Source organism: Panthera onca, chromosome C2 (genome assembly GCF_046562875.1).
Source record: "Panthera onca isolate mPanOnc1 chromosome C2, mPanOnc1 haplotype 2, whole genome shotgun sequence".
NCBI lineage: Eukaryota > Metazoa > Chordata > Mammalia > Carnivora > Felidae > Panthera > Panthera onca.
Genome location: NC_138347.1, coordinates 152,571,276 through 152,590,819, shown reverse-complemented (window position 1 = coordinate 152,590,819; position 19,544 = coordinate 152,571,276). Strand labels below are relative to the sequence as shown.

Here is a 19,544-nt window from a genome sequence, read left to right as displayed (position 1 = left end):
AGAACGAAAGGGAAGTGTGAATATACTTTCCCTCTAGGTTTCTAGTCCAGGCAGTGATTCTCAACTTTTGCGTTTACACACTGTAGTAGATGCTGTCTATACCTGGCTCATATCCTTCAGGCCTACCCCAGAGTTTGCTTTCAGAGCATTCTAGTACATGAGGAAGATTGCCTGTGAATGTTGCTCAAGTGCATTCTCTGACTGTAGGAACGTGCTTTTCCCAGCACTGAGTTAGGTAGAAGTTCAGGACCATTAACTAATCCTCAAGAGAGAAAGGAGGGGCACCTGGGTGGCTCAATAGGTTGAGTGTCTGACGTCAGCTCAGGTCATGATCTCGTGGTTGGTAGGTTCAAGCCCCACATCAGGCTCAGTGCTGTCGGTGCAGAGCTCACTTGGAATTATCTGTCCCCTTTGGCTCTGCCCCTCCCCTGCTCACATTGTCTCTCTCTCTCTCAAATAAACATTAAAAATAAATAACTGGTTTCCTCTCAGTTTTCTCATAGAGGGTGTTCTCCAAACTCCTTAAGGGTGCTGTAGCATGGTATATAGATGGTCCCCAACTTACAATGGATCAATGTATACTTTTTAGACTTCATGATGGTACAAAAGTGATACGAATTCAGTAGAAACTGTACCCAAAATTTTGAATTTGCAGCTTTTCCCAGGTTAGTGCTATGCGGGACAATCCTTTCCCATGAGGCTGGGCAGTGGCAGGTGCTACAGCTCCTGGTCAACCACGTGATCACCCGGGTCAACCATACTTAAACCATACTGTTCCCATACAGCTATTGGGTTTTTTTTAATGTTTTATTTTTAAACATTAAAAGAGAGAGAGAGAGAGAGAGAGAGAGAGCGCGTGCACGAGCTAGGGGAGGGGCAGAGAGGGACACACAGAATCAGAAGCAGGCTCCAGGCTCTGAGCTGTTAGCACAGAGCCCCATGCGGGGCTCGAACTTGTGAACTGTGATATCAGGACTTGAGCTGAAGCCCAATGCTTAACTGAGCCACCCAGTCGTCCCTAGCCATTCTGTTTTTTACTTTTGGTACAGTATTCAATCAATTACATGATATAGTCAATAATTCGTTACAAAACAGGCTTTATGTTAGATGATTTGGCCCAACTGTAGGTGAATGTAAACGTGCTGAGCATGTTAAAGGTAGGCCAGGCTAAGCTATGATGTTTGCACTCGCCTTTTCTGCATTGTCCTTTATAACATAATTGTCTACGTATTTTCTTGGCTGTTTACTATTTCTCTTGGACTGCACCTCCACGAAAACAGGAAGTCACTTTGTTTACCTCTGTCTACCAGTGTTCATGACAGCACTCTCACATGGAAGATTCTCTATAAGCGGAGAAAGAGGTCGAGGTTTGGGCTCCTGGCCTCAAACAGCCACCAACTCTTTGCTCATTAACAGCGTGGAATCTTAACCTCTACGAGGCCACATGGGAAAGCCCAGGAGACAGGCAAAATGACCACGTCTACACAGCAGATTCCGGCTCAACTAAACCGTGTGTGGGGGGGAAAGTAGAAGAGAACCCATTAACGAATGCAAGAATGTGGGGCCATGAGTATACTGAATTTTCACTATTAGGTTAGCAGCTCCTTTCCATCGGGGAACGGGGAAAGAGAAAGGTGGCCAAAATCTCTCCCAGGAGTATAGACTATTCTGCATGTAATTTCAAGAGAGTAAAACAGAAAAAAACAAAAAACTAGAAACTTCTGAAGCCCGTCCATGGTCCACACAGGTCAACAATCCTAGGTTAAGAATCTATGGTTATGCATCATTCTATTGACACAAACCTTGATCTCTCTAATCTTTACCATCAGGTTTAGCTCTTATCTGATGTATTTAATCGTCATCCCTCTTCTCCCTGCAAAAAGAAAGGCAACACACGGCAGTAAAGGCGTCAGTAGTAATGGCAGAAACCAGTTTCTACAGCAAGGCCTGGGTTCCTTCAAACTTGGGAAATGGCCCCTCGGCTGTAACCAGAATAGTCTAGGTTCTCAACTCCCACCTGTGGGAATCACGTTACCTTTACAAGGTCCGGTGCGAATGCCACCTCCTTCGTGAAACGTCCTCCAGTCCCACTAACCAGGTGTAAGCCTAACAGCTCCACTCCCGCAACCCCTAGTTGACTACTCTTGGGGTCGGCGGCCCTCCTCCCGCAGAGCTCAGCACAGGCTTCCAGGGCCTGGCAGGGCCCGGGTGAAGGTCTCCTCCTTAACGACTACTATTGGGTCTGAAATACGTCCAAGAGGGAACGGTTTCGCACCCAGCCCCAAACATGCTGCACCTCTTTTTTTCATTTGGCCGAGCGCGATCAGTTTTCCCCTCGGGAACTTCCCCAGGGGACCTACGTGGTCAGCCAGAGAAAACTCAAATTCGGGGAGGTGACACAAAAGTCAAGGCCCTTGAAACGACGCCAAACCGCATGGGCCGAATCTCACTTGCCTAATGGCCCAAGCCGCGGCAGGGGGAAAAAAGCCCAACTCTTCGACGCCCCCAAGATGGGTGGTCATTTGAGCTCCGGACCCAAAGTTGAGAACGGGCAGGAACTCCCCGCCCAGCCCAACAAGGTTACAGAGAGGGCGGCGACAGAGGCTGCAGCGAGCACTTCCGCCTTGGAACAAGCGTCGTCAAACGGTAAGCTTCCCAGTTCCATTGCGTCCCGTAGCTCAAGGCCTTTCAGCCCAGCAGGCAGGAGTCCACACCCCAAGGCTACCTCACCCAACTGCACCCTCCACCTTCTCCACACCCTGCGGAGCCGTTCGCACGTCTCGAGGGTGTGACGGTTACGCCGTGACGTCACCCCGGAGAAAAGGGCAAACCGAGCAAGGCAGGCACTGGCGATCTTGAAGGAGTCCCGGCGCTGAGAAGCGCGTTGAGAGTCTGGAGGCGGGACTAACTTTGACCGACGTCCACTTCCACCCATTGCCTTTCTGATTCCTTCTCAAACAAACCAATAAATGCGACGACGGAGACGGCAACGTGCCCCAACCGCCAGGAGTGGCTCCGCCCCCCTCCGCTCGGTCGCCCTTTGGCCGCCATGATGAGTGTGGCTACCGCCTTTGTGCTACTTTAGGCTCTCCTCTGACTGTCCGATACCCTCCCTAAACTCCTCCCTAAACTCCCCCCTAAGCATTTCTTGCCTCCCACTGTCAACTTCCACCTTCTTGGGATTCTTGCTAGCTCCGTGTATACGCAGCCACGCTTGAGATGGTGGCCGGAGGCGGGGCCGAGGCGGGGCCTCCCCGGCGCGGTGACGTCAGCGCGCTGCGTGTCGGCAGGTGGAGGGAGAAGGGAAAGTTTGGCCCGTGCGTGGGGCTAGGGTGGAGGGCGGGACAGAGGGGTTGGGCCCAGGCGAAAACCCTGTCGCTGCTGCAGCCGAGGCCGAGGCCGGGACCGGGACCTGGGGCGGGTGGGGAGTGCCGGACGCGGAGGAGCAAGAGGCGAGGTCCGCCGGAGCTTCGAGCCTCCGCCGCTCTGTCGAGCGGTGACCCCGCGCCCAGGCGCCGTCCGACCCGTGGCTGTTCCAGAGGCGGTTGGTGGGGGCGCGGCGGCGGCGGCGGCGGCGGCGGCGGTTGGGGGTGGGGAGAGGCGCGTCGAGGAGACGAGAGAGGTCAGCGAGTTTGAGTGAGGATCGCCAGCCGCGCCGCCGTCATGTCCGAGGACTCGAGCGCCCTGCCCTGGTCCATCAACAGGGACGATTACGAGCTGCAGGAGGTGATCGGTGAGAGCTGGCGCGCCGCTGAGGGGGGAGGCGCCGCGCTGGGAGGCGGGTGACACGCGGGAACGTGGGGACCCGCGGGAGCTCGGGGAGCGCAGGACTCACAGATATTCGTGAGCGCTCATGGGGCTCGGGGTTTGTAGGGCGCGTGGGTGAGGCTCTGGGTTTGTGCAGCGCGCGCGAGGCGGGGAGGTTGGTTGGGCTGGGGTTTGAGGGGCTCAGGAGAGATTTGGGTAGTGACAGATGCTTGAACCTGAGCGATGCATGGGTCTGGGAGAGGAAGAAAAGTGCAGGCACGGACAGGCCCTAGGGAGGCTGTGCGAGAAATGATGGGCGAGTTGTGGGCACAGCCACCTACTTTGGCGATGGTGGGATAGGGGTTTTAGTCCACTCCCGCGCTGGGTGAGCACCCTTGAGTGCCCACCAAGCGCCAGACATTGCTTAGGTGGAGCTGAAGGTACCGCACCGAGCAGCGTAGACACAACTTCCCACTGTTTGGGACTGACTTTGTAGTCAGGGGGGTAGACATTGAATAACTCGGCAAATAAAAAGAATTACAAGGCTTGGCAAGTGCTAGGAAGGAAATAAACAAGATGTTCTGATAGAGAGTGACCTGGAGACCCAGTTAGGGTGATTTCAAGGAAAATTCTTTTTCTGAGGCGTTGACATTTAAGTTGAGCCGCTGAAGGAGGAGAAGGAGTCTTAAGATGCCAGGGCAGATTTTTCCCTGCTGAGGGACGAGGAAGTGCAAAGGTCCTGAGGAGGGAAAGAGCTTGATGTGTTTCAGGACCCGGAGGCAAACTGGCAGGGATAGAAAGTGGACCTTCTCAGGCATGGTAAGGATTTTGGAATTTATTTTAAGTGTATTGGAGGGATTCAAGCAGAGACATGACATGATTCCACGGATCTGGCTTCTGTGTGTGGAGTAGATTCGAGGGCCAGGAATACCAGTTAGCAGAGACCAAAACTGGCACAAACATGGATTGTAATTCTCAGGCACAGTGATCGGGGGAGGGTGGGGACTTGGGATGAGGGAAGTGTTTGTTGGACAACAATAATCCAGTGACTTTAGAAATCAAAAGAGGGTGGGTTTAGCTAAACAGAAGCTCAATCTAACTGACATGAGCAGACCCCTATGTCTTGGAGGAAGGAGATTGTCTACTTTGCCTAGATCAGCATCCTGTCCTAAAATTAGTTTTATAACAAAGACTGGCTGAAGACTCCTTAGCTACCTTGGGGGTGTGTTTATTGCAATTTGTATTTTAGAGAAACTGTCATTTTTTCTTTCTTTCTTTTTTTTTTTTTTGCCTTGTTTCAAAACAAATCTGGGCTGAGTTTTAGCTGAAAGAAATCGCCTTTTTTTTCCTTAAGCCACGTTGTGCCCCGTGCCCTTCCCGGGTCTTTGACATGTACCGGTTGCTTCTGAAGACAGCGAGCTAGGTCTCTGTCTTGATTGATTGTTTCTGGGTTCCTGAATCAGTTTCCTTTTTTTTTATTTAATTTTATTTCTTTTTGAGAGAGAGGAGGGGCAGAGAGAGAGAGGGAGGGAGACCGAGGAGCCGAAGCCGGCTCTATGCTGGCAGCAGAGAGCCCGATGTGGGGCGCAAACTCACAAACTGTTCTTCCCTGGCATCTTAAGACTCCTTCTCCTCCTCCAGCGGCTCAACTTAAATCTCAGTCCTCCGGGTTAGGGTTAGTTTTCATCTCCTTTCTAAAGCGCTCCATGGGTAAAAGGTTAAGAGCTCCAACGTGATTTGACCGTCTTATGTTTCTTTTTCTTTTTTTTTCTTTTGAGAGAGGGAGCAGGGAGAGGGGCTGAGGGAGAGAGAGAGAGAGAGAAAGTGAGAATTGTCAGCAAAGTTCCATGCACAGTGCAGAGCCCGACACAGGCTTGATCGATCGTGACCTGAGCCGAAATCAAGAGTCAGACGGACGCTCAACCGACAGAGCTACCCAGGTGCCCCTTGGCCGTTTTATTTTTAAAAATAACTTTACTGGGGCACCTGGGTAGCTCAGTTGGTTAAGCATCCAGCTGCAGCCCAGGTCAGGTCATGATCTCACGGTTCCTGAGTTTCAGCCTGCATCCAGCTCTCTGCTCTCAGTACAGAGCCTACTTCAGATCCTCTGACCCCCTCGCTCTGCCACTCCCCCTCGCTCGCTCCCACTCTCTCTCTCTCTCTCTCTCTTTCAAAAATAATAACCGCTAAAAAAATAACTTTACCATTTTATTTTTAAAAATAACCTTAAAAAACAATCTAATGCTATAAAATTCACCCATTTTTAAGTACAAAATTCAGTGGTTTTTAGTAACTTGTGCCGTATGCCAGGAAGCATAATCCAGTTTTAGAATATTTTCCTCACCCAGTAGGATCCTTGTGCCTGTTTACAGTTAATCCCTGTTCCCACCCCATAACCCCAGGCGACCACAAACCTTTCTGTCTCTATAGGGTTGCCTTTTCTGGACATTTTGTGTAAGTGAGCTCATAATAACATACTGTCTTCTGCGTTTGGCTTCTTCCACTCACCGTGATATTTTTTCATTTTTAAGAACAACTTGATTGGGTTAGAGCTTATACAACATAAAATGCACCTGTGTTAAGTGTACAATCGTGTAATTTTTTAAGTAAATTTTCGGAGTTGTTCAGTCATTCCCACAATCCAATTTTAGAACATTTCCATCATTCCACAAAGATGCCTCATGTCCTTCGCAGTCACTCCCTGTTCCCACCCCCTGCCTCGGGCAACCACAGATCTACTTTCTCTGTCTCTATAGATTTGCCTTTTCTGGATATTTAATGTAAACATAACCCTATAATCTGTGATCCTTTGTGTTGGCATGGCGTTTCCTGAAGTTCATCCATGTTGTAGCCGGTGTCATTACGTGATTCCTTCTTATTGGACACCTCTTGATGGCCATTGGGTTATTTCTGCTTTTCGGCCCTTTTGGAATAATGCTGTTACGAGCTTTCACTTATCAAATCTTCATATGAACATGTTTCATTTTCCTTGGGTGGAGTTTCTGGGTCATGTGGTAAATTTATATTTAACTTTTGTAAGAAACCGATTAAACCTTTTCGAAGTGACTGCATCATTTTTCATTCCCACCAACCCTGGGTGAGAGTTCCTGTTTCTCTATATTTTTGTCAGCATTTGGTGTCTTAGATTATAGCCGTCCAGGTGGGTAAGAAGTAGTATTTGGTGGTGGTTTTGCATTTCTTTCATGACTAACGATGTACTTATTCATTAGCTTTTCATCTGTCTCTGGTGAAATGTCCATTCGAATGTTTTGCCCAATTGGGTTGCCCATGGTTTGTTTTCTTATTGAGTTCTGGGGTGAGTTTTTGAAAACTTTCAAAAAGTTTTGAATTTCGATAAAGTTTATTATTTTTTTCTTTTATTGATTGTGTGTGCTTTTGATGGTGTAGGAAATCTTTACTAATCCAACATCACAAGGATTTTTTTCCTATGTTTTCTTCTAAGCGTTTTAGCTATAGTTTTAGCTCTTACTTTTAGACCTCCAGGACATTTTGGGTTAATTTTTTAAGAACGTTTATTTATTTATTTGGAGAAAAAGCAAAAGAGAGCAAGTGGGGGAGGGGCAGAGAGAGAACTCCAAGCAGACTCCACACTCTCTGCACAGAGCCCAACGTGGGACTCGAACTCACGAACCGTGAGTTCATGACCCGAGCCGAAATCAAGAGTCAGACACTTAACCAACTGAGCCACCCAGGTGCCCCTGATTTAATTTATCTTGTTTTACAGATGAAGACATTGAAACCTAACAGGGTAAAATGACTGTCTAAAGCCATAGAGCTAATTAGTGGCATAGCCAATACTGGTGTTCAGTTCTCCTATTGCTTAATTCAGCATCCTTGTTTCTATGTAGGAATTTGATTGGTTTTTGAATATAAAATGGAAGATATAAACTATAAGATAGTAGTCATAGTCTGACTAAGGGAAATATTAAGGGATTAAGCGAAATTAATTAGGGAAAATATCCTTACAGTGAAGGATTAAGGGAAATATCTTTTAAATAAAAAAATTTGATAGCAGCTATTTTGAAGGTGACCCTTTTGGATGTAGTAGAATTTTTCTTTTGTGTATCCTATTCTGTAAGTTTTAAACAGCTCCCTCTCGGGGCCCCTGCGTGGTTCAGTGGGTTGAGTGTCCGACTCTTGATTTTGGCTCAGGTCATGGTCCTGGGGTGATGGGGTCGAGCCCCGTATCAGGCTGTGACAAGTGTGCAGCCTGCTTGGGATTCTCTCTCTTTCCCTCTGCCCCTCCCTCGTGTGTGTGTGTGTGTGTGTGTGTGTGTGTGTGTGTGTGCGCGTGCGCACGCACGTGTGTGCGCGTGTGAGTGCTCTCTCTCTCTCTCTTTCAAATAAATAAATAAATACATAAATAAATGTCTCCCTCTCATTCGTAAGTTCCTGAAAGTTGCTAACATCCTTCCATTCTACTCCTCTCTCACCCCATCCTCCCAACAGGGAGGGAAAGTAATGTTTTTCCTTGAACTATAGCTTATTACAAGTAACAAGCCTCAATAAAGCAGTTTATTCTTATTCTGAACTTGCTTCAATGCTGAAATATTTGGAATACAATATTTTGTAATAAGCTATAATCTTCAAAATGAATCTTTGTGATTTCTGCAGATTACACTTAAAATTTGCAGGAAACAAATGGAGTTCAGAAAAAAAAAGTTTGGAGGATCATTTGAATTTTTTGTTGTTTTTTGTTTTCAATTTTTGTTTTGTTTTCAAAGAATTGTATTTTAAGGCAGTGGTTAAATGATGCCTCCTTTCTGATCAAAGCACCTGCATTTATTTGAAATGTAATTTTTTTACCAATGCTTCCTGGCCTATAATATTTATGGGGTTGTTTCTCACATTCTGTTTTTTTTTCTCTCTCTGGCAAAATCCTACAGAGAAAAGAAAAATTCCCTTCCTGGAGCACATTAAAAGCATACAGATTGGGAATTCAGAGGACTTCCTTTTAAAGAACTGTATCATCTTAAACATGCTTTGGAAAGATTTGAAGTTCTTTAAGTATGATTACTTGTAAAAGATATTAGTATTATTTTCACTATCACTCTTTCATCTTTTTTTTTTTTTTTTTTTTTTTGAGCTCCTTACTAGCCATTATTATTGTATTTGAATTTCTGAACGGGTGTTGCACTGTAGTTGACATGTGTTGAAATAGCTAGAAGAGTATGGTCTTGGGGCTGTACTGACCTGGAATCAAATCCTGCCTTATCTTTAATTACCTATGCGACCTTGGGCAATTTATATAACTGGTTTTAGTGTTGGCTTTTTGTCTATAAAATGGAGGTAGTGGGGGACACCAGTGTGGCTCAGTCGGTTAAGCGTCCAACTCTTGGTTTTGGCTGAGGTCATTATCTCATAGTTTGTGATTTCAAGCCCTGAGTCGATTCTCTTGGGATTCTTTCTCTCCTGCTGTCTCTGTCCCTCCCCCACTCATGTGTGCTGTGTGTGTGTGTGTGTGTCACTCTCTCTCAAAATAAATGAATAAACTTTGGGGAAAAATGGAGATAATGGCACATATTATCATTGGGGCTGTTATGTAGATTAAGTGTAATTGCAGAAAATGTTTAGTTTGGTGGTGCCTGGGTGGCTCAGTCGCTTGAGCGGCTGACTTCGGCTCAGGTCACGATCTCACGGTTTGTGAGTTCAAGCCCCGCATTGGACTGGTTGCTGTCAGTATAGAGCCTGCTTTGGATCTTCTGTTCCCCTCTCTCTCTGTCCCTCCCCCTCTTGTGCTTTCTCTCGGTCAAAAAAGAAAGAGAAGACTGTTAAAAGGTTTAGTTTTTATTGAGTGTTCCTTAAGATAATGGTTTTTGTTATCTCTGCCTTTCTTTTTTCCTCCCTCTCCTACGTCCCCTAATTTTTGGTATTACCCTGAAATGTGAAATACTATGTGACTTGAAATCTGTGACACTTAAATATTTTGAATCTGTCGTAATGCTTATCACTGCATCTTTTTTCCCCCTTACTTCCAGATCTCCTTAAAGTTTGTTTATTTTTATTTTAGAGAGCGAGCATGAGCACCAACTGGGGAGAGTGAGAGAGAGAGAGAGAGAGAAAGGGAATGTCTTAAACAGGTTCCGTGCTCAGCATGGAGCCTGACGGAGGACTCTATCCCACGACCCTGAGATCACGACCTGAGCTGAAATCAAGAGTCGGTCCCTCAACCCACTGAGTCACTCAGATGCCTTTCATTGAAGTTTAGATGGATTTCAGGATTTGTGGCGGACACGGGAGTATAGCTGCATAAGGCCCTGCCAACGATACGGTACGATAGCGCATAGGGAAACAGTCTGGCAAAGGCCGTGATATGGGCCTCTTGTTGTCCTACAGCTCGAAAAGGCTCCGTAAATATTTGCTGTTTACCTTGGGTTAGGTTTAGAAAATTGTCCTTTAAGATCTGTTTTTAATATGGTATAACTTACCTACCTTTGACGCTTTGGTGAAGGCAACTCGTTAGCTTTATTCTCTACTTTCCCTTTTTAATTTTCACTAATTGTTCACTAGCCACGCATTTTGAGGTCTGAAGTAGTGGTTTTCAAGCACACATTCCAGGTCCCACCTCCAGCCCCTCCATAAATGTGGAAGACATCGGGCGCCACGAGTAGAGTGATTCTTAATGGTTAGCGTATTTTCTCCCCCGGTTGGGGACACGTAGCTGTGGTGGCATGATCAGGAAGGCGAACATTGGGCCAACAACCTCATAGGGCTGTGTCAAATAGCTATTGCATCTGGCTGCATGTAATGGAAACCGTAGTGGCTTAATAAAGTACCTTCTGCCCCTTATGGAACTGGAGGTGCAGCCTAGGTGCCGTCAGGCACCCAGGCTCCTGGGGTTTACTCCACTGAGCTTGGCACGTGACTCTCATTCTCATAGTTGCAAGAGAGTTGTTCCACTCCTAGACTCGTGCTTGTGTTCCAGGCTGGAGGACTATGGCAAAAGGACAAAGGCACGTGACAACTGAGTTGGCTCCCTTTCAAAGAGCTTTCTTTCCTGGAAGCCTTACTCAGTGACTTCCATTCCTAGTTTATTGGCCAGAACCGTGTGATTTGGCCATTTGCAAGGGAGGCTGTGAAATAAAGCTTTTTAGCTGGGCACGTTATGACTTCAAACAAAACAGGTCGAGGTTCTCTTATTAAAGAAGGGAAAATTGTTGGATAGGCAACTAAAAGTATTGGCTTTGTTTTTTTTTTAATTAAAATAATTAAGACATTACAAGTAAATAATTTAACCTGACATATAGTAATCAGTTAATAAATGTTAGCTTTAATCTAAAGAGGCAGTTGCTTACCAGTTAGGAGTATGGTGTTGAATCATCACGTAGTTCTGGTTTCTAGACCCTACTTTGCCTCTTGCTGGTGCATGACCTCAGTCTTATTTTTGCCTGCATTGCTTTTCTTACATTGCTTTGTAAGATCAATAATACCTAACGGATGAAAAACCGAGATGCAAACGTAGTCCTTGGCACACAGAATAAACATTCAGTAGTTGTTAGCGCTCGTGATGGTAATAATGAGGTAATGTCCATGAAGACTGGGCCATTTTAGTGTTTCCTCGGCCTTAAATGAGTAAATTTTTTTTCTTGCAAATATGTGTCACCACCTGGTTGGTTAATGTATTCAGCAGATGTTTTTTGAACTTCTCTCATGTGCCAGGTACTGTTCCGGAGGCTAGGGATACAGCAGTGAAGCAGACAGAAAATCCCTGCTTTTATGGAGCTAATAATCCAGTGTGACAAAGGATAAAAGGAAAGCTGAGAAAGGGGTTGGAGATTCCTAGGGATAGAGGTGAGTTTTAAATAGGTCAGGGAAAGCCTCACTGAGACGATGCCATTTGAGAAATGACCTGAAGGAGCTGAACGAGGGAGTATCTTCTGCAGGAAGCGTGTTTGAAGCAGAGGGAGCAGAGGCAGCGAAGGCCCTGAAGTGGAGTGGAAGCCTGCTTCCTGATGGCGCTAAGGGCTAGGAGGCAGGAGGGGCTGGAGCAGAGGGACGGGGTGTGGCGGCGGATGGGAAGGGATCAGAAGAGTAAGGTGGTGGGGCTGTGTGGTCCTGACCGGAAGATGGGGTGACGCCTCGTGAGTCATCTGGGCACCTGACTTTTGCTTTGAGTGAGGTTGAAAACCGTCGCAGGGTTTTGAGCCAGAGGAGTACTATGGCTGTCTTGCCAGAGGGTAGCTCGGGCTGGTATGTGGAGGGTAGTTTTGCAAGGGCACAGGGTGGAAGGAGAGTTTACCCGGTGGAGAGAGGTAGCGATGGAGGTGCTGAGAAGTCGTCAGATGCTGGATAATAACACGTTTTGGAGTCAGAGAGTTGCCATTGGATTAGATGTGAAAAGATTTTAGGATTTTTGGCTGGAGCATCCGGAAGGATGGAGTTACCATCCGTTGAGATGCGAGATTACCAGAGTGAACGGGGGACAGAGTGATGATTCATTTCAAAACCGTCAGGCTGTGTGAATAATTGCTCAAAGCATATGGCAGTGTGTCTTTATTTTCATCTTCGTATGGGGAGAATAGCATGATTTTTATGATGAGGACTATTCAGACAGCTGTTTCACCAGTTTTAGGAGCTTTAGTTTTCAACATGGCACTGACAAGAGAAGAGGGTTTACAAAATTGTAATTTCCCATAGTTTCCTTGGTTTAGGTGATGGTGCCTTAATCGTCTTTCACAATGAAGAGTCTGGGCTAGCTCTTCAGTGAATGCAAAACCTTGCTAAAGAACACTTAAGATCTTTAGAATATGTACCTGTTACAATGATGGATGCCCAGAATTTGGAGGAAATTATCTTCAGCTGCTTTGGTTCATTTATTGTTTTCCTCACCGGAATAATACCCATTTTTTACTTTCTATCCTGAATTTCTGGGTCTTATAAAGTGGCCAGAGACTAAAAAAATTTTTAGTAACCCCATGCCTTTGGGCGTCTCCTTTTCTGTCTCAAGAGACGAAGTTATGCAGTGTGGGGAATTTCAGGAGAAAGCTCCTTGATATTTTTGTGTATTAATCCGTTCTGATATGTACTGCATATTAACACTGCAGTTTAAGAGCTCACTGGGAGAGGACAGAAGGTTGGAAGAGCTGGAGATCTAGAGAAGGGTGCATAGATCAGCAGTGTAAACTCGCGAAAGTCTGAATGAGGATGTTTTATTGGAAACTGTTTTGCATCTTCCATTGTATTATTCTCCGTAGTAGTCCGGTGCTTAGTAGAGGGCATTAGAGCAGTAGCTTTGACATTTTTCACTAAACCACTCCTAAGAGATACATTTTACAATTTGCATGCGTGTTTATACTGAAGTAAAAGTTTTGCAAAATAGCATTTACTTTTGCTATGTGCAATGCATACTGATGTTTTCCATTTGACTCGATTAACTGTAAGAAAAGTGATGGTTGAAAGTCTGTAAATTGGCGTGTACTTTGAAAAATTCCTCATAAGGGGACATGCTTTAAAGAGACGAGTATTTTTAAAATTCGTATCTCGAATCCTGTGTTTTTAAAGTCCTGCAAAGAATTGGTGAATACTTAAAATGATTATAAAGACATTTTAAAGATAGTCTTCCCTATCTTCTTATTTACGTTATTATTATTATTATTTTAATATTTTATTTATCTTTGAGAGAGCGTGAGCAGGGGAGGGGCCGGAGAGAGGGGGACAGAGGATTTGAAGAAGACTGTGCTGACAGCAGTGAGCCGAATGCGGTGCTCGAACCCGCTAACTGTGAAATCATGACTTGAGCTGAAGTCGGATGCTCAACCAACGGAGCCCTCTTATTTACATTATTAATAGTTATTTTCTGTGAAGTAAAGGTTTTCCTAAAGGAAGATAGAACATCATTGGCTATTCTGAAATAGTAGCGTTAGTATTGAGTTTTTACTGTATTGTCCATAATCCTTAATGTTAGAACTTTAAACTATTTTTTGGTTGCTCATTAACGTTTTGGTATTTTGGGGGGTGGGGGGGGGGATATGAAGGTCAATGAAAGCGATCCTTAACACGGAAGAACCGGAGCCCGCGAATCTCTTTGTATCATCAGATGTGGGAAGTGCCACTTGTCTTTTAAGGCCATTTGTTAAATCACACCAGAATTTAGTGTCTTGCTTCTAGCGAGATTTATTAAATGAGCGATTCTTTGTGTAAAAGAAAGGTGCGTTAGTATATAGACAATTGTGATTGATAATACCTAGGTTTAGTGTTTTATTGTTAGTGAAATTCTATAGTTAATGACTAGGGATTAATAACAACGAAATTCCCCAAATTCCTATGTCTGTACTTTTAACCCCAGCATGGTTTTGGTTTATGTAGGACAAGCCGTTAGTATGTTTAAAGCTAGCGTTTTAGGGGCGCCTGGGTGGCTCAGTCGGTTAAGCGTCCGACTTCAGCTCAGGTCACAATCTAACAGTCCTTGAGTTCGAGCCCTGCGTCAGGCTCTGTGCTGGCAGCTCAGGGCCTGGAGCCCGCTTCAGATGCTGTGTCTCCCTCTCTCTCTGCTGCTCCCCTGCTCAGGCTCTGTCTCTCTCTTGTCTCAAAAATAAATAGAAACATTAAAAAAAAATTTTTTTTTAAAAGCTAGTGTTTTAGATTTTGTGTATATAAGATAAACGATCAATGTTTGATTATACAGGGGTGGAGGAACTGGTTTGAGAGTTTAAAAAAATACCATTCAGTAGTCCATTTGCAAAAATTAAAATGATAAAGCATTAGGGAACACATTTACATATTAGAAGACATCTGTTATCTAGGACCAAAAGTACCCTGTAGAGACTGCATTGTGTCTTCTGTGACTTAAGAATGCCTCTCATCTTAGCCTGATGGATAACGGGACCTGTGTGATTAGCTTCCTTCCTCTGGGGCTTCCCAGAGTGGGGCAGGGGCCTTTCACTGAAGGCAAGAGAGTTGTTAAGTTTTCTTTAGGGATCCCACGAAGAAAGAGTTTGGAAAGGAAAAGGATGGGAGGGAGAGAAAAGTTAATGGCAGACACTGCTGTTCTGCCTCATGAAGTTTTGGGGTGATGGGTTTGTGGGGGGTGGAGCCGACGGCCGAGAAAGAATTCTTGAAGCTATCTTCGGTGCAAAAAGGTGATTTTTATGAAAGCATGGGGACAGGACCCATGGGCAGGAAGAGCTGCGCTCCAAGTGTGAGGGGCGACCGTTTTACGGAGTCAGAGACAAAGTCAACAGAGTTTCCAGAGAGACTTTCACGTGCTAAAGACTTATGGAGGCCTAGCTGTGTTGTCAGGCCAAGGTTGTTTTTCCCTCTAGCAGAGCATTAACCGAAAGACAGTAGGGCGTTCCTGGACTTCAGACTATGATGGAATTGCCTTTTTCTGGTAAACTGGGGGAGACTCTTACCAGTTTAACCGTTTGTTTTTTGTCCTTTCTCCTTTTGGGGTAGCCTGCAGTGCCCAAGGAATATCATATACATGTCCCACCTGGAGCAGAGGGCGGTGGGGGGGGGGGGGTGCTGTTAGCCTGTACTTTGCCCTCACCTTGCCCCACCCTCCGTCATGCCTCATTCGGCCCCGTACTCCTGTGCGGAGCGGAGGGCAAACTGCAAGCTATTTCAATGGTAGCCTATTGCATCATTTTTATCAAGCAGTAAGTTAGTGTTCTTAAACTATTGTCGAAATAATTCAGGTACACTATTGGATGCCATTGAATGGGAAATGTGTTCTTTTTTTTTAAATTTTTTTTTTTTTAACGTTTATTTATTTTTGAGACAGAGAGAGACAGAGCATGAACAGGGGAGGGGCAGAGAGAGAGGGAGACACAGAATCTGAAACAGGCTCCGGGCTCTGAGCCGTCAGCCCAGAGCCCGACTCGGGGCTCGAACTCACGGACTGTGAGATCATGACCTGAGCCGAAGTCGGACGCTTAACCGACCAAGCCACCCAGGCGCCCCGGAAATGTGTTCTTAAATACTAGATTTTATTTTGAATTTTGTATGACATGAGCTTTGTGTAGAGTTTTTGCTTCATTATAATTCTGAGTTGTGGGGTGCCTGGGTGACTCAGTTGGTTAAGCGCCCTACTCCTGATTTCAGCTCAGGTCATGATCTCATGGATCTTGAGATTGAGCCCCACTTGGGCCTCTGCTCTCAGCACAGAGCTTGCCTAGGATTCATTCTTTCTCTTTCTGTCTCCCTCCCTCTCTCTCTCTCTCTCTCTCTCTCTCTCTCTCTCTCTCTCCCCCCCCCTCCCTGCCCCTCCCCCCTCTCAAAATAAATTTTGAAAAAAAATTTTTTTTAATCATCATGATTTGGGTTTATCCATGTCCATATTGACTATGGTTCTATATGCCTGGCTTTGGTCTGGAACTTTCAAATGGATTTAAATGTAACAGATTTTGTTGAGTTATATAATTATATGTAAATTGTCTTTCAATTTTAATGTCTGTAGCACGTTTGAAATTTGATGTCATACTTGAAGAGATTTTTTTTAGTAACAGCTTTATTGAGATATAATTCATATACTATGAAATTTGCCAATTTAAAGTGAACAATTCAGTACATTCACAAAATTGTGCAGCCATCACCACTGTCTAATTCCAGAACATTTTCATAGCTTCAGAAACACCCTGTCCATTAGCAGCATTCCCCATTTTCCCCTTCCTCTAGTCTCTGGCATCCTCTAATCTACCTCTGCATCTATGGATTTGCCTATTCTGGACAGTCTGCATAAGTGGAATCATACCATATATGGCCTTTTGTGTCTGGCATATTTACTTAGCAAGTTTTCAAGGTTCATCCATGTTGTAGCAGGTATCAGTCCTCCCGTTTCTTTTTATTGTTGACCAGTATTCCATTGTATGGATATACCACATTTTCCTATTCTGTTCTGATGGACATTTGGATTATGTCCACTTTGGGGCTCTTATGAGTACTAGTGCAGTGAACGTCTGTGTGAGAGTTTGTATGTGTACATGTTTTCTTGCATGTACACGTAGGAGCTGAAGTGCTGGATTGTATAGTAACTGTGGTTAACATTTTGAGGAACTGCCAGACTTTATTTTGTTAATGTTTATTTATTTTTGAGAGAGAGACAGAGTGTGAGCGGGGGAGGAGCAGAGAGAGGGAGACACAGAATCCGAAGCAGGTTCCGGGCTCCGAGCGGTCAGCACAGAGCCCGACGCGGGGCTCGAAGTCACAAAACCACAAGATCGTGACCTGAACCGGAGTCGGACGCTCAACGGACTGAGCCACCCAGGCACCCCTGATGTTTGTTTATTTTTGAGAGAGAGAGAGAGACAGAGTGTGAGCAGGGGAGGGGCAGAGAAAGAGGGATACAGAACCCGAAGCAGGCTCCAGGCTCTGAGCTGTCAGTCCAGAGCCCGACGCGGGGCTCAAACTCCCGGACCGTGAGATCATGACCTGAGCCAAAGTCGGACACTTAATCCACTGAGCCACCCAGGCGCCCCATTACATTTATTCATTTTTTTTTTTTTTTTTTTTTTTTTATTTTTGGGACAGAGAGAGACAGAGCATGAACGGGGGAGGGACAGAGAAAGAGGGAGACACAGAATCGGAAACAGGCTCCAGGCTCTGAGCCATCAGCCCAGAGCCCGACGCGGGGCTCGAACTCACGGACCGTGAGATCGTGACCTGGCTGAAGTCGGACGCTCAACCGACTGCGCCACCCAGGTGCCCCACATTTATTCATTTTTGAGAGAGAGACAGCACAAGCGAGGGAGGGGCAGAGAGAGAGAGGGAGACACAGAATCTGAAGCAGGCTCCAGGCTCCGAGCTGTCAGCACAGAGCCCGACGTGGGGCTCGAACTCACGGACCGTGAGATCATGACCTGAGCCGAAGTCGGACGCTTAACAGACCAAGCCACTCAGGCAACACCCCTCCCCCCTCCCTGCTTTTTTAAAAGTTTATTTATTTATTTTGAGGGAGGGGCAGAGAGAGAGGGAGAGAGAGAATCCCAGGCAGGCTCTGCACTGTTAGCACAGAGCCTGACGGGGGGGCTCGAACTCACAAACTGCCAGATCATGACCTGAGCCAAAATCAAGATGCTTAACTGACTGGGCCACCCAGGAACCCCACCAGACTCTTGTCTAAAGTGGGTACGTCATTGTATAGTCCCACCCACGATGTCGGAGGGTTCCAGGTTCTCCACACCCTTTGCGGCACTTCTTACAGTCTGTCTTTTTTATTACAGCCATCCTAGTGGGTGTGAAGTGTCATCTTACTATGGTTTTGTGAAGAGATGTTTCAAATTGAAAACTTTGTGTATTAGAAAGGGTTATCTGTTGTACATTGTATGTCTTTATTAAAGTCAATATTTGAGGGAATATGTAAGAATAATAACGAGATTGAAATAACTTTAACACTGAAATAAATGACAATTATAAGAAGTAAATTTAAATGACTGTGGTGCCCGATCCTGACTTTTTTTATATATTTCACCATATAAACAAAGGCATTCGACCACATAAACAAAGGCAGCTCTCAATTCATGTTTAAGATGGTCTTTCTTTGCCATGTTCTGATGTTCGTGTAAGTTGACTTGTAATTTGAAAGTGATTGCAAAATTACCAAGCTTTTTTTTCTTTACTAGAAAGAAATTTCTGAAATTTCTTTCCTAGAAATCCAGAAATCTTCTGGAATATCTGAATATTTTAAGATAATAAAAATGGAAATGATTTCTTCTGGTAATATACACAATAATATGACTTGTAAATTGGGGAAAATGGACATTTAAGAGCAGAATACTGTGTATTATTTTGTCTTTTGCTGATGATAAGCTTCTCCTTTTCACTCTGTCTCTGTTAGCTACTCTTAATAGCTTCTATGGATCCTTTCAGAAAACTTTAATACATATATATCCTTTTGTGGGGTGTTTTGCTCTTTGCTTTTTTCCACGTAGAAACTTAAGTTTTAAAGCCCCAGATGTTAAATTGCCTTCTCCTTCTCTTAAATGATCAGATAACTAGCTTTTTTACAGGCTGTTATAGGATCTTATTAAAGTAAATATCTCATTCTCTAAAGTGCATGCTCTTCATGAGAATGTCTAGGATATTGAAAGCATGTTGCGTTTTACATGAAGCATTCTGCCCAAAGTTGCTTTTTCTTAATATAATTACTGTGTAGTACATGGAGCGCTTTTTCTTTCCCCATGGTCTCTCCTGCCAACATTTTGATAAAATCACTATTTGGGAAGAGGATGAGACAAAGGAGAGGAAAGGGGGAAGAACTTAATGATTGCTCATTTTTCCTTTTTTAAGTATTTACAGTTCATCTCTATTCAGGGCTGAGTGTTTGTGCAGGAGAATGTTTAGTCTGTGGTCATATCAGCAATTAAAATGGTAAATCCAAAACCTATTTTAATGGAATGGGTATAGATGGGGAGTTGGGGGGGATCATTCTTCCTCATGTGTTTTGGTTAAGACTTAAGTACCTTATAGACATAGTAAACCTGCCCTATGCCAAATACTTGAGGAGACACGGTAATGTGTTGTAACAGTTTAAACATCCTACAAGAAGACAAAGGGCGAGGAAATGAACAATCGAGACATTTATTGGGCATCTATATGTCCCAGGCACATAGTCGGGAAATGAAGACTTACTCTCCTGACAGCAGTGGGGCTGAAGTTTGAATGTAAGAATTTTTCCAGTTAGCTGGGCTGTGAGTTGGACTTTGAAAGGAGGCACGAGTATGTGTTAATATGTAGAAAGCAAAGTGAAGGACTTTTATAGAGGCATGGAGATGGGGATAATTAAATTTCATCTGGGGCACAGAAAAACAGCCTGTTCAGTTACCAAGTGGTACAGTATT

At 44.9% G+C, this 19,544-nt stretch overlaps 1 protein-coding gene and 1 long non-coding RNA gene across 11 annotated transcripts in view; one reads left to right on the top strand and one right to left on the bottom strand.

Annotated features, from left to right (window-relative positions):
- The window catches only part of LOC144612805 (uncharacterized), a 29,612-nt gene extending 26,303 nt beyond the window's left edge, over positions 1-3,309 (bottom strand). For 4 of the 10 annotated variants that reach the window (XR_013549936.2, XR_013549940.2, XR_013549944.2 and 1 more), the window contains exon 1: positions 1,803-3,140. This is a non-coding gene — a long non-coding RNA (uncharacterized LOC144612805). Of the gene's footprint in view, positions 1-1,802; positions 3,141-3,172 lie in introns of those variants that run through there. The other 6 variants (XR_013549942.2, XR_013549941.2, XR_013549946.2 and 3 more) reach the window with 5 other exon arrangements.
- A 96-nt stretch (positions 3,310-3,405) lies between these two features.
- Positions 3,406-19,544, top strand: part of OXSR1 (oxidative stress responsive kinase 1) — a 101,876-nt gene continuing 85,737 nt past the window's right edge. Inside the window, exon 1 of the mRNA XM_060638257.3 lies at positions 3,406-3,733. Coding sequence (XP_060494240.1) covers positions 3,664-3,733 — 70 coding nt within the window. The 5' untranslated portion in view covers positions 3,406-3,663. The remainder of the gene's footprint in view (positions 3,734-19,544) is intronic.